At 41.7% G+C, this 18,766-nt stretch overlaps 1 protein-coding gene across 1 annotated transcript in view; it reads left to right on the top strand.

Annotated features, from left to right (window-relative positions):
- The window catches only part of LOC147693350 (transient receptor potential cation channel subfamily M member 2-like), a 1,918,272-nt gene that overhangs the window by 1,544,578 nt on the left and 354,928 nt on the right, over positions 1-18,766 (top strand). The window contains exon 27 of the mRNA XM_086933680.1: positions 7,132-7,309. Within this exon, the coding sequence (XP_086789806.1) occupies positions 7,132-7,309 (178 nt within the window). The remainder of the gene's footprint in view (positions 1-7,131; positions 7,310-18,766) is intronic.

The following is an 18,766-nucleotide window of genomic DNA, read 5'->3' as shown; positions in this document are numbered from 1 at the left end:
CAAATACTGAATACATTGCTACAAAAAGCCCCTGAAACGAGGAGCGTTCCTTCCCCCACGGCCGATATTAGCTTGGCAAAGGGGAAAACAAATGCGCTCATAGAGAATTCCGGTATAAAGGCACCAGTATCAGTTCATGAAATCAATGCCACGGACCTGCCAGTAACAGCAGCGTCCAACTGCGTAAAGAATTCTGATCTGGAGATAGAGGAAGAAAACAAATCTATCTCTGGCTGTAAAGTGGTACAAGAACTATTCCCAATTTTCATTTCGGAAAATAAAAAAGAGCAATCTGAGGATAAGCAAGAAGTAAAGGAAAAAAACGGAAAACATAGAAATAATAAAGGGAAAAAAAGGAAACCGGTGCACAAATACAGGAAGAAAAGACAAAGGCGGATAATCTTCCAAAACTCTATAGTCTTGACTGATAATGAATATAAAGCCACTGATCCTATCCCGATGACCATAAAGGTGGCTAGTGAATCCAGCCTTCCATATCGCGGACCAGAGATCATTTGCACTACTTTGCCTACGACTATGGAAGATCTGCCGCAGAAGGGTGGACTTGGTCCGAGTACTTTCCCAATGATAGAGATAAGGAGCTCTATTCCAGATAAACTCGGGTCTCTCAACCCTTTGGCTTCTCCCTTCTCTCTTGCAGCCGGGGTTGGCGACCGCCCACTCCCCCCTCTTCAGCCAAAAAATTCAATGTCTTATGTGGACACTTTTGTTTTGGATTTTTTGCCCCTATTTGATGCAGACTTACTGTTAAACAGAGCATGGTTACTTAAATGTTTCAGTGATGTGGAAAGTCTCCACCTTATTCAATCAAGTGACATTGAGCTAGTCTCTTTGCTAGGTGGAGATAGTGTGTCACGCATTAGGGTCAAATTTTATTCTAAAATTATTGTAAACTTGATACTACAGCAAGCGGAGAATTTCCAATGTACAGGTATTGACGTCCTGCCTATCTTTAGCTCTGGTAATATCAACTCTCCCCATAGGATGACACAAAAGGGTGATAAACAAAATGGGGTCTCTTCTCCATTTAAAGATCTAAAGATTTGGGTCTCGAAAGGGAAACGTTCGGTCTCCCAGGTACTGCCACTCCCACTTACTCAGAACTCTTCTCTAATAGAGGACAATAATCGGTGGAATTGGCTGCATAGTGCCTTATCTACTAAGACCACAGATAACCCCAAATTGTTTCACCATCTTTAACAATCAATTGAAAATTATTTCTTGGAATGCAGCTGGGATACATAGTAGTCCAGAGAAACTCGAGTTTCTATTTTCGCTGGGAGCAAATGTGATTTGCATCCAAGAAACATGGTGCACTGATAATTTTGATGTTGGGAAGGATTACTATGTGTTGGAAGCGCCGGCTGTCCCATCCAAGAAAGGTCATGCCAAAGGGGGAATTGCTTGTTTATTATCTAATAAATTGCACTGGAGATTCTCCCACTATATTGACCCAAGTAACCTCTTTCAAGCTATAACAATAGCAAAGCTCCCCAGTTATCTAAAGAAGTCCTCTGTTGTAATTATTAATGTGTACATTCCTCCAGAAGAGCGTTTTAACGTTTTATTGAAGCATGTATTCCAATATATTGGTCAGATAAAAAATGTTTCATTCCCACCAGCAGTTATCCTAGTAGGAGATTTGAACTGTGAAATTTCTAATGCTAGTCTGAATCTTTTTAGAAATAAATCCAAAGAGGCGCATTTTATACCACAATCCCTCTTTCCAGACAAAATAGTAACTAATAAAAGAGGGAAGATTCTGCTGGAAGAATTATCGGCAGTTGAGGGGCTTATTCTAAATGGGAGATTTCCTTCTGATGTGCCTGCGGAATTTACTCATAAGTCCCCTTTTAGGGCCTCTATTCTTGATTATGCGATTTCGGACTATGACATTTTCCCTTGTATCCAGGATCTCATGATAGTCCCCACAACTTTGAGTGATCATAGCATAATTCTTATAACTATTTCTTTAAAACCTCTGCCCATTGCGTCATGGTCCCTCAATAGTAATGATGCTACTTTCCATGCATTTTCGGGTAGATGTTTTTGGAACCCAACTGCCATTATAGGTGTGCATGCTATTCTATGTAAAACTATATTAGAACTAAATGACTGGCATGGTTCGGAAATTGTTAATTTTGAAAAATTTATGCGGAACATCATCTTAGATGTAAAAAAGGCTAGCTGTCCTAGGAAAAGGGTAGTTTTTCCCAGTGCATTGCGCATCCTGAATAAGGAAATAAATAAATTAGTCCGAGAGCAATTCTTAGGTAGATCAGGTGAACTGGAAAAAGAAATATCAAGGTTAAAAAGAAAGAGAGTTAGACTAAAAGCGAAAATAAAAAAGGAGAAGGAAGATACAGTTTGGATTAACCTGAGGGAAGCAGTTTCGCACGGCAAGATTAGAGAATTTTGGTCCATAATTGGGAAGGGATGTGGCACTAGAATAAGCCCTTCCCCCATCCCTATAGCTGAAGAGGTATGGACCTCTTACATTCGGGAGCTTTATGCAGGGAATGGTATTTCGGCTGAAGATAGTGATCCTGATTTAACATCTGAAGGACTGATTAATTATCCCACAGAGGAAACAATAGAAACGGCCATAAAGAATATGCGCTCCTCCGGTGCAATGGGTCCTGACGAACTCCCCATGACGGTTCTGAAGCAGGAACCCTCTCTGTGGAGTAAAATCCTTTATCTATTGTTTAAATCTTGCTTTGATTCTAAAACGGTACCCGCATCCTGGAGGGGAAGTATTCTGGTCCCTATTTTTAAGAAGGGAACTAGGGATAGCCCCAGTAATTATCGTCTGATAGCTCTCCTTGACTCAATCGGAAAGGTTTTTGCGAAATGTCTTTTAAATTTACTTTCCGACTGGGTTGAGGAGAACAATATCCTTCCATTCGAACAAACTGGATTCCGTAGGGGGCACGGCACCTTAGACAACCTCACCACCCTACATGTGATATCTGATAAATACACGCAGGTGAGAGGGGGGGTGGTGTACGCTGCTTTTATCGATTTGTCCACAGCGTTCGATAAAGTGGATCGTAGAACGCTGTGGAGAAAATTAGCAGCTCTTGGTTTACCATCTTACCTATTAGATCTTGTTCGTGCACTTCATACGGAAACTTGGTGCAGTGTTCTTCAAGGGGGCGAAAGGGGTCTCTCCCACCGAATCCCATCTTTGAACGGCCTCAAACAAGGCTGTCTCTTGGCTGCTCTCTTGTTTTCCTTATACACTGTAGACCTGCCTGCTGCCTTGTCTGTCTGTGAGGGTATTGCTCCAGTGATAGGGGGGACCCCTATCTCTTGTTTGATGTATGCCGATGATATTCTTGTTTTAGATTTAACTCCCAAAGGTCTCGCAAATCGGCTGCAAGTTCTTCATGCTTTTGCTGTTTCCCATTTCATGAAGATTAATACATCTAAAAGCAAAATTATGTGCATAGCCGGGAAAAAGAAGTGCCGTTCTGAAAATTTTGGATGGTATATCGGTGGCCAAAAACTAGAGGCTGTTAAATCTTATACTTTTTTGGGGAAAATCATTGCGGCCAATCTGAGTGAGAGGCCTCACATCGAGCATAGTTCACGCAAAGCCCTCGCCCATGGCAAAGGTTTAAATTCCCTCTATCTTGCCACCGGAAAAAGGCACTTCGCCTGTTTACTGGAGGTGTATAGGGCTAAGATTCCTGCTACGATACTATATGGTATCGAACTTATAGAGTTGAAGCACTGGGACTTTTGTCACAAAATTGAAGGGAAACTCTTAAGATCCCTATCTTCCCTGAATACCGCGTGCTCTCTGGCCGCTTGTAGGCTCGATTTCGGTCTTAGGAGCAGCTGGGTACAGGGACTATGCGCCCTGGTAAGATGGGTGGTTTGCCTGGCTAGAGCTGACCCGGGGACGATGAGAGCCCTCCTCAAAAATGAATTATTGGGCAATTTTAAATAGTTCTCACAACTTGTAAGGAACTTTAGAAGAGCTGTGACTCTTTTAAAGTTAGATGAAAGTGTTCTGTTCCTGCACTCACCAACACAGCTAAAACTCCTGCTAAAACAGGCTTCGTGGGAACTATGCTTTCAGACAGATAAGAATACAATGCAAGGAAAAGGGGGTTGTGATCTTCTCCTTAATTCTTATTCCATTAAGTTGGCCCAACCCTATGCTACATGGAATTTGCCACATGGCGTTCGTAGATTATGGTTTCTTCTACATTATGATTTACTACCCTTAAATCTACTTTTATCCAAATGGTATGGATCGTCTCCTATGTGCAATTTCTGTAATCTGAGTATTCAGGATCGTACGCATGTCTTGTTGATTTGCCCTGCACTCCGTATATTGCGGCTCAAATGGTTAAAACCAATATGTCTCCGTCTTGGCATCTCTAATGTGAATATTTTTCTTCAATCTTTATACTGGCCTCCTAATGAAATGTTTTGCTTCCATATTTTTAATTTTTTTAAAGGTTTCTTAGCTATTTATTAATATGTTATTGGAGAGGTCTGACATTGCTTTTGTTTGTATATTTGTCAATGGATGTTATTTGATTGAAATGTGTTTATTGAATGTTACTCTTTGGTATGTACTTGTTTTGAATTTGTAGTGTGAATTTTATGTGGCCCTCGTTGAGAGCCAAAACATAATAAAATAAATTGAATTGAATTGAACAGCTGTTGTTGAATCTAACAATGTCTTTTCAATATCATTGCGAACAAAATGTTAAAACAAACAGCAGACGCAGGGGTAGGTGGGGAGGGCACGCAGACATAGACGGGGCATTGTGAATTATGCTTTTAAAATACTTCACATGCCTGTGCTGATTAAATAAAAGGCCAGTTTTTAATTGAAAGGCAGAGGGAGCAGCTCTGCAACCTGAAAGCGTTTCCATGCCTGTTTACAGAAAGTCAGAACTCACAGCACTGACAAGATCATAAAATGCAAGCAGCTCTGGTGCTGAGAGGGAAACCAAGAAAGAAATAGTCCCCCAAAGAGCAGAAATACAATCAAATTGTAATGATTCAGTACTTAGTCTCTGCTGCCTGTGAGGAATGAAGGAGAATAAGGAGGGACAAAGAGGCAGGACTGACCACAAGCGTGCAAGGATTTTTAAAGGACTTGAAAACAAACAAATCGATAGCAGAGGGACGGCTTTACACAAGAGAAGTTACAATAGGTCTTGAATGCTCGACCTAAAAAGGAGAGGGAATGGCTGTGTGGAATTATGCCGCTCTTCTTTCACCACTATGCCTCTTAGTTTGGCTGGACAGGGTGGAAATGCTGTATCTAAAGGTAGGTTCCTCTGTAGCCTAGCTACGACATTTAAGTAAAGTTTCATATGGCTTTGCATTTTGTTCAAGCGGTCATGGAGGGAAAGTTGTACACACCACAGTGAGCAACATGGCAGGGACAGATCATTGATGGGGCCTCTGTGGCCCCTTCCAGAGCCGTCATCCAATCTATCTCTTGCAGGTGGTGAAGTTTGACTTGCCTGCCTCTTGGGAAGGAGCAGGGCGAGTCCCACCACACCCGCGGGTTCATAACTGCTATAGGGGGAACTGCTCCTATAATGTATGACTCTCATTGATCTCCACTAAAATCGGATAAGAAATCTGGTTATTACTATGCCATAGCAATTGATTATTATCTCTTAGAAGACTCGTACACAATAGTCCAACTTATTCCTTAGTAGACAAATTGGGTGTTGACGTGTTTTTCTAATGCCAGGTATAGCAAACATATTCAGATATTCATCCACCAACAATGAATTCTTAGCCCATAACCCACCACAGTCAAAACCACATCCTCTGCTTGAAAGATTTGATGATGCCACATAATGACACATTTCAAAGAATGGCATTTCACTCCTTTTTATAATGTAACTGAGTATTGTTTACCCTGGGGGTTTAATTGAGACGTCCACATTTTACCTGAAATATAACCCGCATGATTAGATGAGAGGGGGTTCTAGCATAGGTAGGTGGATTGTGTTTGCATCGTTAGTTGAAACAAGGATAAGTTTCTTTACCTCTTCTGTACATATCCCTATATTGACGGTAATGTGAATTTAGAAATGAGTTGAGCAATTGCACGGCCATAATGGGTGGAAGCTGTGAAAATACTATTTTCAAAGTGCATACCTCCCCAACACCGATGCATTGATATTCACTTGGTGGCTGATATGGCAAGGGGGGATGTATGACGTTAGCACGCATACTATTACCACGCATACCTTTACAACGCGGTATTTACAACGAATACCGTTACAACGCATAGCGCTTTGAGGTGCTGGATAGTGGTAAGTATAATTTTATATTCCAACTCCAGTCCCCGTGTGTCGCAGCGCTCATGGCAATAATACACACCGAGGCAGAGGTAAGCTCTTTGCTTGTTTCTTTATTCCCTGCCAGCCTCACACTGGCTTACAGACTACTCTCTTCCTGTGACGTTTCTTCCTGTTCCTATTTCCTGCTCGCCTGTCCTGTCCTGGACAGGGTCAGGCGGGACGATACGACACCGTGGACACTAGGGAAGGTGTTGTATATAAAATTAAACGTATTCCCTATCCTAGAGCGCCCCCCAGCGCAATGCGTTGTAATGGTATGCGTGGTAATGCCTGCGTTGTAATGGTAGAGCGTTGTAAAAAATGCGTGCTAAACGTTGTATACCGGCAAGCAGTCAATGCATGATTCTAGTAGAACAGACTGGTTCTTATTTTAATTCACGAGACTCCAGCAGATTTCCATGCAGTTGATGCTGCTGAACATATCCGCATGTCAGACCCTGCAATTCTGCATTCGTGTGAGAAAACAGCGAATATGGTTGTTCGTCTTTTATGGGGTTGTGTATTTTGCCATTTTAAGTACTCTTTCTTGACTGTGAGCCTGTACAGCTCTGATTGCTGTTCTAGCCAAATCTGGAGCTAACCTTGCAGCCTTGCCTGTATTGCTGCCATTGGCTTGTAAATAAGTTCCTTTTTTTTGTGATATATAAAAATGAATACAACATTTTGAATTTAAGTGCCTAGTGCCACAAGCAGGACGAAGAATTTTGACCCCTGAGACTTTACTACTGTCGCATGACTGTGTTTATTTTTGTTTTAGAATTAAACTTTGATAACAGCACGTGCACAGCTGATGGGTCGGATGCAACTCTGCCGAAATGTGCTGAATCCCTGGATGGAGCACCCCTCTTCCCAGAGTGGCTGACGATTGTTCTACTCTGTCTGTACCTGCTGTTTGCCGGCCTTCTGCTCATAAACCTGCTGATTGCCATGTTCAGGTGAGTCAGGCTACCCTGGTCTTCTTTCCGTTGTTTCTCCTCCACTTTACTTTACATCTTTTAATGATGAGCTTTCTTTTTCATTCTTTTTCCACTTCAATAACTCTGTCTCTCTATGTTGCTCTTCGGATCTGTTTCTTAGGCATAGACTCACATATGAACGGGGTTTGTTGTCTACTATTTGTATTCTGTGTTCATATTACTGCCTTCTGTTCCAGCGCTCTCTTTGTCTCTTCTCCATTCTCTATACAATGCTCTCTGATATTCTCACCTCTGCTTCTGCTCCTTCTCGTATCAAGCTCACATATCCACCCAACATGTCAAAGGATTCAAAGTAGGACATAGTCAAGGCCTCACCAGGTATATTCGCCCTGACATGACACTGTTGGGGTTTGTTGTCATTCCGAATTTGTTCCTATTTACACTCAGACATGCATCGATTTCTCTGTGGATCGTACACAGAGGCAGAGTCTCTTTCTACAGTTAAAGCGCTCCTAATATTCCAGCCTTCCTGAGAGTTCTATCTACTGCTCCTGTGCTGTTGTGTCCAACCATGAGGCTGTTTGTCCTATGAAGTCAATTAACTGTTTAGGAAAAATAAACTGATTATACACTACACCACAGTTGATGTATCTTCACTCACATTAATCTGAACTTGAATGGGGAGAACAGGATTTCAGTGTGTGTTTGTCACAAAGGGAGGGGTCTCTCGAAGTGAATAGACACTGAAGGAAGAACACCGAAGGTGGCAGGACACCTGATCTATGTATTGATGTGTGCGGAACTCATAAGGAAAATATCTCTGGCCTTTACTTACATAGTGGCTGCGAACAAACATTTTAACATTTTAATTCTGTTTAGTAGAAATCTCTGTCTTTGATGGCTTTAACCTCAGGAAATTGGTGGCCATCCACCACTGGATACTTTACAAAACGTCTGTCAGGGTGCCAGTACCTCGGTCTGAGCATTTGTGGGCTTTGGATATGGCAAAGTGAAAGAAAACAGAGTGTCATCTGCATTCATAAAAATGTAGACCCCCACATGGTGGAGTAGAAGGACAAGGGGCTGCATGTAAATGATTAACAGAAATGAAAAAGCATGAAATTCCAATATGTATAAATGAAAATTGGGTGGGGAGTTTGAAGGCCGCATCATGAGACCCGCCAGTTAAGAAATGATTTTAGTCAATTAGGAACTGTGCTAGAAAAACCTTAACCTACAAAGGGGTTAACCTCTTGACTGCCTTATTTTCAAGAACACTGACAAGTCACTAACTACACAAGAATGAAACCTTGAAGTATCACACCCTGTTGGAGTGCAGTGTTTTCCTTTCTACGAAGGAACCTTTGGTGAGATATCTCTCTCTCTCTCTCTCTCTCTCTCTCTCTCTCTCTCTCTATATATATATATATATATATATATATATATATATATATGCTTAACCAAATTCTTCGTCACACTGAAGAAAACCACACACCAGAGATTAGCAAGTAATCTATTTTATTGCAAACTTGCAATTGTCATCACCACACCACCACCAACGCGTTTCAACCCCCACCTTGCTCACGATAACCGCACACCAGAGATTACTTGCTAATCTCTGGTGTGCAGTGTTCTTCCGTGTGAAGAACAATTTGGTGAAGCATTTAACACAGGGACTTGCCCGTCCTCGATACTGGCACCCGCTGTGAAATAGCGAGCTTTCCTTGGGGCCAAATATAGCACTTTTTACAGTAACTTAAATAGTTTACTGTGGTGGTGACACACATTTGCACTTTATTCTTTTTTGCACTTTAATTGGTACATTGCAGACAGCCTGAATATATGTTGAAACATTAGGTATAATTGGAGTGATCCAGCGGTTCTCCAACAACAGATAATCCAGTACCTTATACTCACCTGGGCCCATAAACTCACATATGGTAGAAACTGCTGGTCAGTTAAGGGGGTTTTCTGTTTAATTTTCACTAACTCTTTAGGATTAGTTTATTCCATACCTTTATGCTCATCTCTAACTAACCCTTCACAGATCAACAAATTCTGTCCTCTGGTTAATGGAGCATTAGTTGAACTAGTTGATGGTGATAATTAACATAATTTTGACTTTTATGTATTAAGAGTAAATAACCACAGACCCAGGTAGTTTTAAATCTTTAACTAAATTTAATGCATGTAAACAACTCAATACAGTGCAGTCACCTTCATTCATTGGATAGAAAAAGTCAATTCATAATCACCATACATATGCTTCAGACTCATGCAATAATCAATACCCAGAGAGAAAAGAGGACAGAGCGAAAAGAACATTCAGCAAATAATGTGTAATTATAGTTACCAAGGATGGTGTGGAAGAATAACCTCCTGGCCAGCGGGCATTTGAGATGTCATCAGTGATGTCATCAGTGATGTCACTGACCATGTCATAAATTATGTAATATGTTACATCATTAGCAGTGCATTGCAGGCGCGCAAGTTATAGTTAGCAGAACTAACTATAATGGGAGGAATTTCTATGGTTTTGTACGAATGAAATGTCCAGCTAACTATAACACCCCTGAAACCTATGGTTTTTTCAGTAAATTGGTTTTTTAAATGATAATTTCTAACTATAACGTCTCTGAAACCTATGTTTTTTTCTGTGAATTTCAAAGGTTTTTTAATGCTAATTTCTAACTATAACGTCCCTGAAACCTATAGTTTTTTTAGTGAATTACAAAGGTTTTTTAAATGCAAATTTTAGGTATAATAGTATTTATACCTATGTTTTTTGTGCTGAATTTCTACAGTTTTTCAACTGTTTATTTTTAAATATATTATTTATTAAACAATATTTATATTTTTTTAAAATTTCAAAAACTATAAAAAAATTCAAACTGAAATATTGTTTAAATATTTTGTTTTATTTAAATATATTTAAATTTTTTTTTTAAATCAAAATCATTTTTGGGAGTCACGCACCCAAAGCGTTCCTACCATGGCGGGTGCGCGTATTGTAGCCGCCATTTTGGAAAAGTCGTGAAGGATCCGCGTACAGTATGCGGCGCGTGCGTATTTTTCAGTTACGTCATATACTTATAATATTACGTGGTTTGCGCGATTGGTGTGCGATCAGTGCGCAACTCCTTCTTCAGCGTATTCGCGACACATGCGCGTTATGGTACGCAACGCATGCCCCCCACGTGACGTCTTATACGTGCTGGGTGCGCGACTCCCGCAAACATTTTTAGATTCTAACATGATATGTATGTGTCTTGAATGTACGTATTAGGGCAAGAGATTAACTAATGTATTCATAAAACTCATATATTTCTACCTGAAATAAACGTATTTATTATTATTTTTAAATATATTTTCGCAGAGTCGTGTCGGGTGCATTCTTTCTGCGCGCTGGGTGCGCGAATCCTATGTGACCTTAAAAAAAGGATTTGATTGGTTCATAACATTTCCCACTGTTACTATTGAAGGAACCCACCCATTTTAATCATTCTTCTTGGAGCATCTTGAGAGGAACATCTTTTATCCCAGAAGAACATCTTTGTTTTTTTTTCCAGTGTTTTTCTAAAACTGAGAATCAAAATGGCAGCAGCAGCAGGAAGTATCTTCGGATGAAGATCTGTTGGAGGAGGCACCACCTAAGCAGAGGCCTGAGTCTGTTGTCTGGAAATTTTTTAATTTTCCACCAGGAGGAAAAAAAAAGTAAATGCCAGGAAGGTGACCTACAAGATTTGTGAGAGGGTCCTTTCAAGAGGAAGTGATAAAAAGTACTCTTGGGGCACTGCTTCCATGTATAAGCATTTACGTACTCTACATCCATGGAATCTTACTCGGGAGAAGATGAGGTGAGCTGCTCTAAATCCACCAACAGCTGGAGCAAGCACATCAGGAGCGTCAACATCACAACCTCCTATAGATATAAGAAGGGCTGAATTTTCCTTCTTGGAGCAGCACTGTATCAAGTGCAAATAAATAGTTTGCTATGGAGAGCATTTGTGGGCCGTATTAACAAGGAGAGGAAAAGCCACGCAGGGTGGCTGTTCCTCTCCTTGTATATATGGAAGAGCCCCCGGCAATGTTCCCTCTAATTTTTTTCCTCTGTGTGCGGCAGTGAAGGGTCTCTGTGCGCTGCAGCCATAGCTATGTGCGCCAGGAACCAGACCGCGCCTGTGTGCAGCGCCAGATATCTCTACAAAAGTTTGTTTAAAAAACTGAAAAGACAGTGCGTTTCCACACATACAGTGACACGTTAAGGGTCTTAAGGAAGATTTGCAATTTGGATACACACGCCATGACATGAATTGGTTACACAGGCAAGTGCACTTCAGGTTTACAAAAGCACAAGACTCCATCGGTGGTACCATATTAAGATTTTACTAAAGATTCTTAACTGGAGCACTGTTTATTGGTTGGCGACATGTTGAGAGCCTATACAAGACTACATATATCCAATAAGTTGTGGAATTGAATCTTCTTGATGTAGTCTGCAGCGTTCATCTTCATTTGGCAACTTCAACTATTACCAAATACTGCAAAACAGTGCTTAATTTGTAAAACAATAAGTGCCGGGGCTCAAAGCTTAGCTCAGAAGATGTACGTTGTTTTCTGTCTGTGGCCCTAAAATGAAATGAAAACATAATTTGCAAACTGCGTGGTTACCCGGAGGCATCCCAGCGCTGCGAACATTATCAGGCACCAGCGACGTTATTCAGAGAAGAGCCCTGGTTTTTTTTAGGGAATAGCCAGGTTTTAAGCATCCTACGGAATGTCATGTAATTTGCTTCCTTTCTTAATTGAAGCTTGGCGGCATCTGCATTGCAGCGCGGGTGAGTTGGGCTTCACCTTCGAAGGGTCACCAGTAGGAAAGCGGCTTAGCTGTGGAGGTGCTTCAGGGCGGGAGTGGATTGTGCACCTTACAGGTATTCTGTGTGTGCCTTCAACGCTAGCATACTTGTTAGCACCAGTCCGCTCTGAATGAGGCGCAAAGTCCTCGCCAGGAGGTGCAGTGACCGAGTTACATTTGGGTTCAGGGTCTATGCATCCGGCATTACAATCACAGAAGAGCTGGCATATGATCATGAGAAAGAGGTCATAGTAATGTGCTTTAAGGAGCCTTCTTGCAGTTTTCCTCTAGCCATGTTTGGTGCTGTGACCGTCCAGACACTTCCCAGGGGAGTTCCTAGGGTTTTACATTGGGGCCATCTAACTGGTCTTGCGATGCGGGTTCTACTGCCTATTTAGTGCCCACTGCGAGGGGTGATGCATATTTGAGCATAGTTAATAGCCAGGGTGTGTGGATGGAGATTGATTTTAGCGCGTGCGCGGTGGCAAACTCAGCCTGGAGTAGAAGGTCGCAATCCTTGTGTGAAATAAGGTCCATGTGGCAGTCGAGCCCGGCGGGCTGTGGGCACAGTGTTTTATGTTAATAAGTCGCATCCAGGGTGGCGCCAACGGGCTCGAGGGGGGGCATGGAGTGATGTTTTATCTTCCCACTTAATGCATTTTAAAGCCTTGTGCTAACACGGTGAGTTCTGCTTTCCTACACTGTTCAAAAACAGGATAAGATTTTTGCAAAACAAAGACGGGCTGCTTATAAAATAGATACAAGGCATGTGCAATAAAAAAAAAAGGAGCTGCAAAAGGTATGAATATGGAAAGGTTTCTGGGAAATCTGATGCAAATAACTTTTATAGCTGTGAAAGTCCTCTTCTTTTTCGTTTGATAACCATTACCAATGTTATGTCCAAAATGTATTTGTAAGGATGAATGTTAAAATGAATGCAACTTGTATGTTTAATTGGCGTGCCCTAGTAAGACTTTCCTTTCAATCCATGTGTACCAGCTCCTGGTGTGTGTGTTCTTGCACGATGTGAAATCTCAAATCTGCAATCTTTGCAGTGCCAATGCAATGACATAGTCTGAGCCAACACAACGGCAAGATGCACCTCTCTACAGCAGTTCCAGGCACTGCTAAAGAGTAAGCCCTTTCGAAGTAGCATCCATGGTGCCGTATTAGAGGTTCTTGTAAATTGTTCCTCTGCACATCCTGCAATAAATCACTTAGTGTGTGCTTTTTTAACAAAAGGACACGAGAGGGAGGGTGGGAGGGAAAAAAGCAACAGGACAGCAGTGTATGTATGGCCATGTACTGCTACGGTCTTCAAAACCTTTGGTAATAATGAATTTCACAAAGCAGATGGAGGTCAAAACTGCCAAAATTAAGTTTATGTGGGCTGAAACGCATAACTTGCTTAAAAATTGAAAAAGTATCTGCAAAAAATAGTGAAGAAAAACTCAACTATGAAAACTATTTTTAGTAGGAAGTCCTACGTCGATTCCGACCCCATCCCTCAACATGAGCAGAATACAACCATCGCACTTTGTAAAGTAAAATGGCTGTGTGCTTCTTACCAGGCGCTCAACACCCATTGGGCTCACCGGGCTTCCGCCCCCCCCCCCCCCCCCCCTTGTTTGTGTCAGCCCGGGCTGAGACAGCTTCGTGGGCTGGCGACGTCTAATTGCAGCCGCACCCGAGTACTTAACAGGTCTTTAAAAGACCGTGTACTTGTAAATGAGGCTTTTGTTGTGTTTTCATCCTTTTTTACAGCCGCTCTGGTTACGGCTGGAAGAATGAGCCCCCCCCCCCCAAATCTTTTTCAACCCATCCCCTAAATCTGGCTCTAGTAGCCCGCCTGCGTCTCACACAACTATGCCAGCAATTATACATTTTCGCTTTTCCCACCTGACATCTGAACTTGTGTTTGTGGGCCTGCATGAAACCATCTCTTCAGAAAGCAGCCGGAAACGTCACCTCAAGCCAGCATTTAAGATGACATTCAAGAATTTAAAGGTCTGCCACCCGTCGACCCGGCCCTGCCCAAATCTGATACTATTTAAAGCTACGACGTATTAGTCCAGTTTCAGTGCCTCTGGCTTACAATGCGTTTACCGTGCCTGAAGCGCATGTTAGCACTACTTACAATTTTGCCTGAAGCGCATGTTAGCACTACTTACAATTTAAGGCGGCTCGTCGGCCTAGATAATACCAAATGTATACATAATGCACCTGCTTGTTTAAAACATGACGGAAGCCGAGGTTCAGTGTCAGCCTCTAGCCTGGGGCCGGGTGCACTCCACACCTTACCTCTGACAGCTAAAATGCGGTTTCTGATGCTGGTGCTTTAGGAAAGGCAGCTGCAACGTGCCGGTGCACTTGCTTCATAATACATTTAGCAAAGAAAAGCGGTTCCCAAAATCAACATCCATATGGGAGACATTTATCTGCCGCTGCTCCATCATGTTCTTGTCGTCTCCTGCAACCACGAAATGACTGTTTTTCGCGCCGCTCGCATTTTAAAAGCGGCGGCGCGAACGGTCTCAGGATGTGCGCGCTAAATAATGCACACTGCGCGCTCACGGTGACTTCTGTGCGCGCGCACACGAGCGCAGGTTATTGGGAACAGTGGTCCCCGGCGCCACCACTACGTCACAAAAAGTGACGTACAGGTGGCGCAGGGGGCTTGTAAATCTGCCCAATAAGTGCTTAGGTATTGGCGGACTGATACAATAAGAACATTGTGCTGAATGGGTGATTGAGGAAGTGCATGAGACTGACAGGAGGAATCCTAGGCTGCATGGGTACTACTTTAGTATTTAGTGGAGTCTACCAATAGTATGTATGTGCTTAGAGGTTTGTAGGGATTGTGCACAGAATATTGTATGTGTACTTGTGTTGGTGCCTAGGCCATTCTATAAAAACATCACTAGTAATTGGAATGATGACAGTGCTGCAAACAGAGTGCACAGTTAATTTATAAGTACTTAGGTATTGGCGGAGTAATAGGATAAGTAGATAGTGGTGGATAAGTGATTGGAGAAGTGCATGGGACAGACAGGAGGATTCCTATGCTGCATGGGTACTAACTGGGTATTTGCAAGAGTGTATCAATAGCATCTTACCATTCAAGTATAAGGGGTGGGAGAGGAAGGTGGCCTTGTACGCCGATGACATCTTGGTATATACATCAGAGGTACAAACTGCACTCCCAGCTGTCCTTAAAGCAGCCTCGGAGTTTGGCGAAATCTCCGGGTATGAGATTAATGCGTCAAAGACGGAGATGATGATGTGGAATGTAGATCAGATTCCAACAAATACCTTAATATCCCCCGGTAATAAGATGAGGTATCTGGGGGTTAACATCGTCAAGGATATTAATCAGATCGCCAAGATAAACTTTGATGCTGTGGCTAAGAAGTGCCGTAAATTGTTACAGTCATGGGCACATCTTCCTTTATCTTTTTTAGGTAGGTCCAACTTAATTAAGATGTCCGTTTTACCTAAGGTTTCTTTTCTTTTTAACACTATCCCGTTATACTTTGATCCTGTATTAATTAATAAATTGCAGTCTGACATTAATTCTTTTATTTGGAATAAGCGTCTTGCAGGGATATCTTGGAAGAAGCTTAGGAGGCGCAGAGATAAGGGGGGGAATCGCAGCCCCAGATTTTCAGACCTATGCCTGGGCATTCCAACTGTCCCATGCCAGAATGCTCTTAAAAAACCCATCTGAGCATGGGGTGGTGTCTTTGTATTCCACCCTCCTTACAGGAGAAGGTGTCAGCCAATCGGGGTTCTTGTTTAAATTCGGAGACCTGAAATTTTTTTAAAAGATTAAGCTGAAGATCCTACAGGGAATGGCTAAAATGTGGGCCCAGCTAACCAAGGCCATTAAAATAGGGTATTACGGCAGTCGGACCCCGCTTTGGGATCTCCCAGAAAGCCAAGATTGGTTGAATGATTGTCTGGTGGCCCCGATTAAGGAAGCTGGGTTGGCTGTATCGGGCGATTTATTTTTGGAGGGTGAATTATTTTCATGGGAATACCTGAGAAACATTATAGGCCCTAACTTTGCTAGGTTTAAGTACATACAAATATCTAGCTGGTCCCATGCACATAGCTCCAGGCCAACCCGTGGAAACAAACTTCCCCTAGGTGGGCATAGCCAGTTAATATCCCTTTTGGTTGATAAATCTCCTGCCAAAAAAGAAATCTCAACATGGTACAAACTGATCATAGAAGAAAGAGAGGGGGTCTTTTCACTTCCTGACGAGCTTTGGTCTTCCTCTATGGGAGACAGCAATTTGCAAGAACTCTGGACCTCATCTTGTGAAATGTTGTGGGAGGTTGTGAAACCATCTTGGCTTCGAAGAAATCATATCTTTTCCATGCATAGAGCCTACTATTCCCCTCTAAGGCTCTCAAAGTTCTCTTCGGGTAGCGTAGTGGCATGCCCTAAGTGTGGTTTAGTGGCCGCTTCGGACTGCCATATGTTTTTTGAGTGTTCCTCCCTGACCGCATTCTGGGAAGCAATAAGTAAAACTCTGTCATCGTCCTTGAACTTGAACATTGTTATTGATCTCCCACTTGTCATCTTTGGTATCCTGGATGGTGTTCAGAGTATGGAGAAGAAGCTGGTTTTCTATCTAATTTTGCTGGCCAGAAGGGAGATATGTAAGACATGGAAAGACTCTCTACCCCCTACAATAGAAGATTGGTTCACTTCCAAATTGGCTGTCTTCTAGCTAGATCTGGGAAGGGCCGGCAATTCGAATAAAAGAGCGTTTTGGCACTTATTGGTCTGAGCACATTGAACATCCGGGTTTTTTTTTTTTCCTGGGTCCTATGATTAAGCCAATAAAACTAAATCCGGGGCCTGACACGATTGTGGCAAGATTCTCACCTTTCACTGGTTTTTGTTTGATGCCTACAAATGGTTGAAGTTGGATGAGCTGAGGGTAGAGTACAGTTGGACAAGCTAAGCCCTGCCAGATGTTTTAATCTGAGACAGCACTCCGCTTGTATACCATTGGATTTCATCATAAAAGCAAAACCAAGGTGGCAAATGAGGACAATAAAAAAAAAAGTGTATCAATAGCATGTAGCTTGTTAGAGATCTACATGGAAAGTGCACAGAATATTGTAGCTGTACTTGTATTAGTGTCTGGGCCATTCCATAAGTACATTACTAGTAACTGGAATAATTACAGTGCTGTAAACAGAGTGTATGGTGAATTTATAAGTGCTTAGGGACTAGTGGAGTGATAGGATAAGTAGATAGTGCTGGATGGGTGATTTGAGAAGTGCATGGGAGAGACAGGAGGATTCCTAGACTGCATAGGTACTAACAGGGTATTTAGAAGACTGTAATAATAGTATGTAGCTTGTTAGAAGTTTGCATGCATAGTGCACTGAATATTGTAGCGATGCTACTGTTACTGGCTAGACCGTTCCATAAGTACATTACTTGTAACTGGAATTATTACAGTGCTGCAAACAGAGTTCATGCTGAATTTATAGGTGCTTAGGTATTGGTGGAGTGATAGGATAAGTAGCTAGTGCTGGACCGGTGATTGGAGTAGTGCATGGAACAGGCAGCAGGATTCATAGACTGCATGGGTACTAACTGGGTATTTACAAGAGTATATCAAGAGTATGTAGCCGTTTACAGGTCTGCATGGATAGTGCCCAGAATATTGTAGCTGTACTTGTGGGAGTAGCTCGGCCATTCCATAAGTACATGAATTGTAACTGGAATAATTACAGTGCTGCAAACAGAGTGTATGGTGAATTTATAAGTGCTTAGGTATTGGTGGAGTGATAGGATAAGTAGATTGTGCTGGATGGGTGATTTGAGGAGTGCATGGGGCTGACAGGAAGATTTCTACAGTGCATGGTTACTAACTGGGTATTTACAGGAGTGTATCAATAGTATGTAGCTGGTAGGAGGTTTATATAGATATTACACAGCTGAATGTAGTAGTGCATTGATAGCGTTTGGATTACTTAATCTTACCTTGACAGTAGTATATATCAAAACCTTTTAAACATTTTTTGCAGTTGTTTTTCATAATTTCAGTTTTTAGAAATTTCGAACTTTAGAATTAGCATCTGTAAAAGAAAAGAAAAAATACAGTTATAATATTATAATTTTAGGAACACAACATAATTTAAGCATAATATAAATTATTTAGTGTGCCTTTTTGCTGTTCTCAGAATATATTGAATTTCACTATAAATAGTGATTTCAGTGTTACTCATCACATAAAAGTGGGTAAAAAAACCAATCAATAAGATTGTTATAAAAAAAATCTATGTCAAATTATATTTTCAATATAGTCAACTATCTCTGCACATTGCATAGAAATAACATCCTCAATAACATAGCATATAATATAAATCACACTTATGTAAAATGCTTCTTTCAAAGAGAATTTTGTCATTACAATATGAATTTAATCAATAATTCTTTATATTTCCATATACTCTAAATTATGTTCTTAAAGACTAGAGAAACTCATGCAGTCTCTGCAGGACAAGACTGAAGATTTGGAGGCCCGCTCGCAATGCTGCAACTTAAGAATTACGGGACTGCCGGAGACCACCCCTCTAGCAACATGGAGCTG

The sequence above is a fragment of the Lissotriton vulgaris genome, chromosome 8, assembly GCF_964263255.1.
Source record: "Lissotriton vulgaris chromosome 8, aLisVul1.2, whole genome shotgun sequence".
Taxonomy (NCBI): domain Eukaryota; kingdom Metazoa; phylum Chordata; class Amphibia; order Caudata; family Salamandridae; genus Lissotriton; species Lissotriton vulgaris.
The sequence above is the reverse complement of the archived record's forward strand: the minus strand, read 5'-3'. Positions and strand labels throughout refer to the sequence as shown.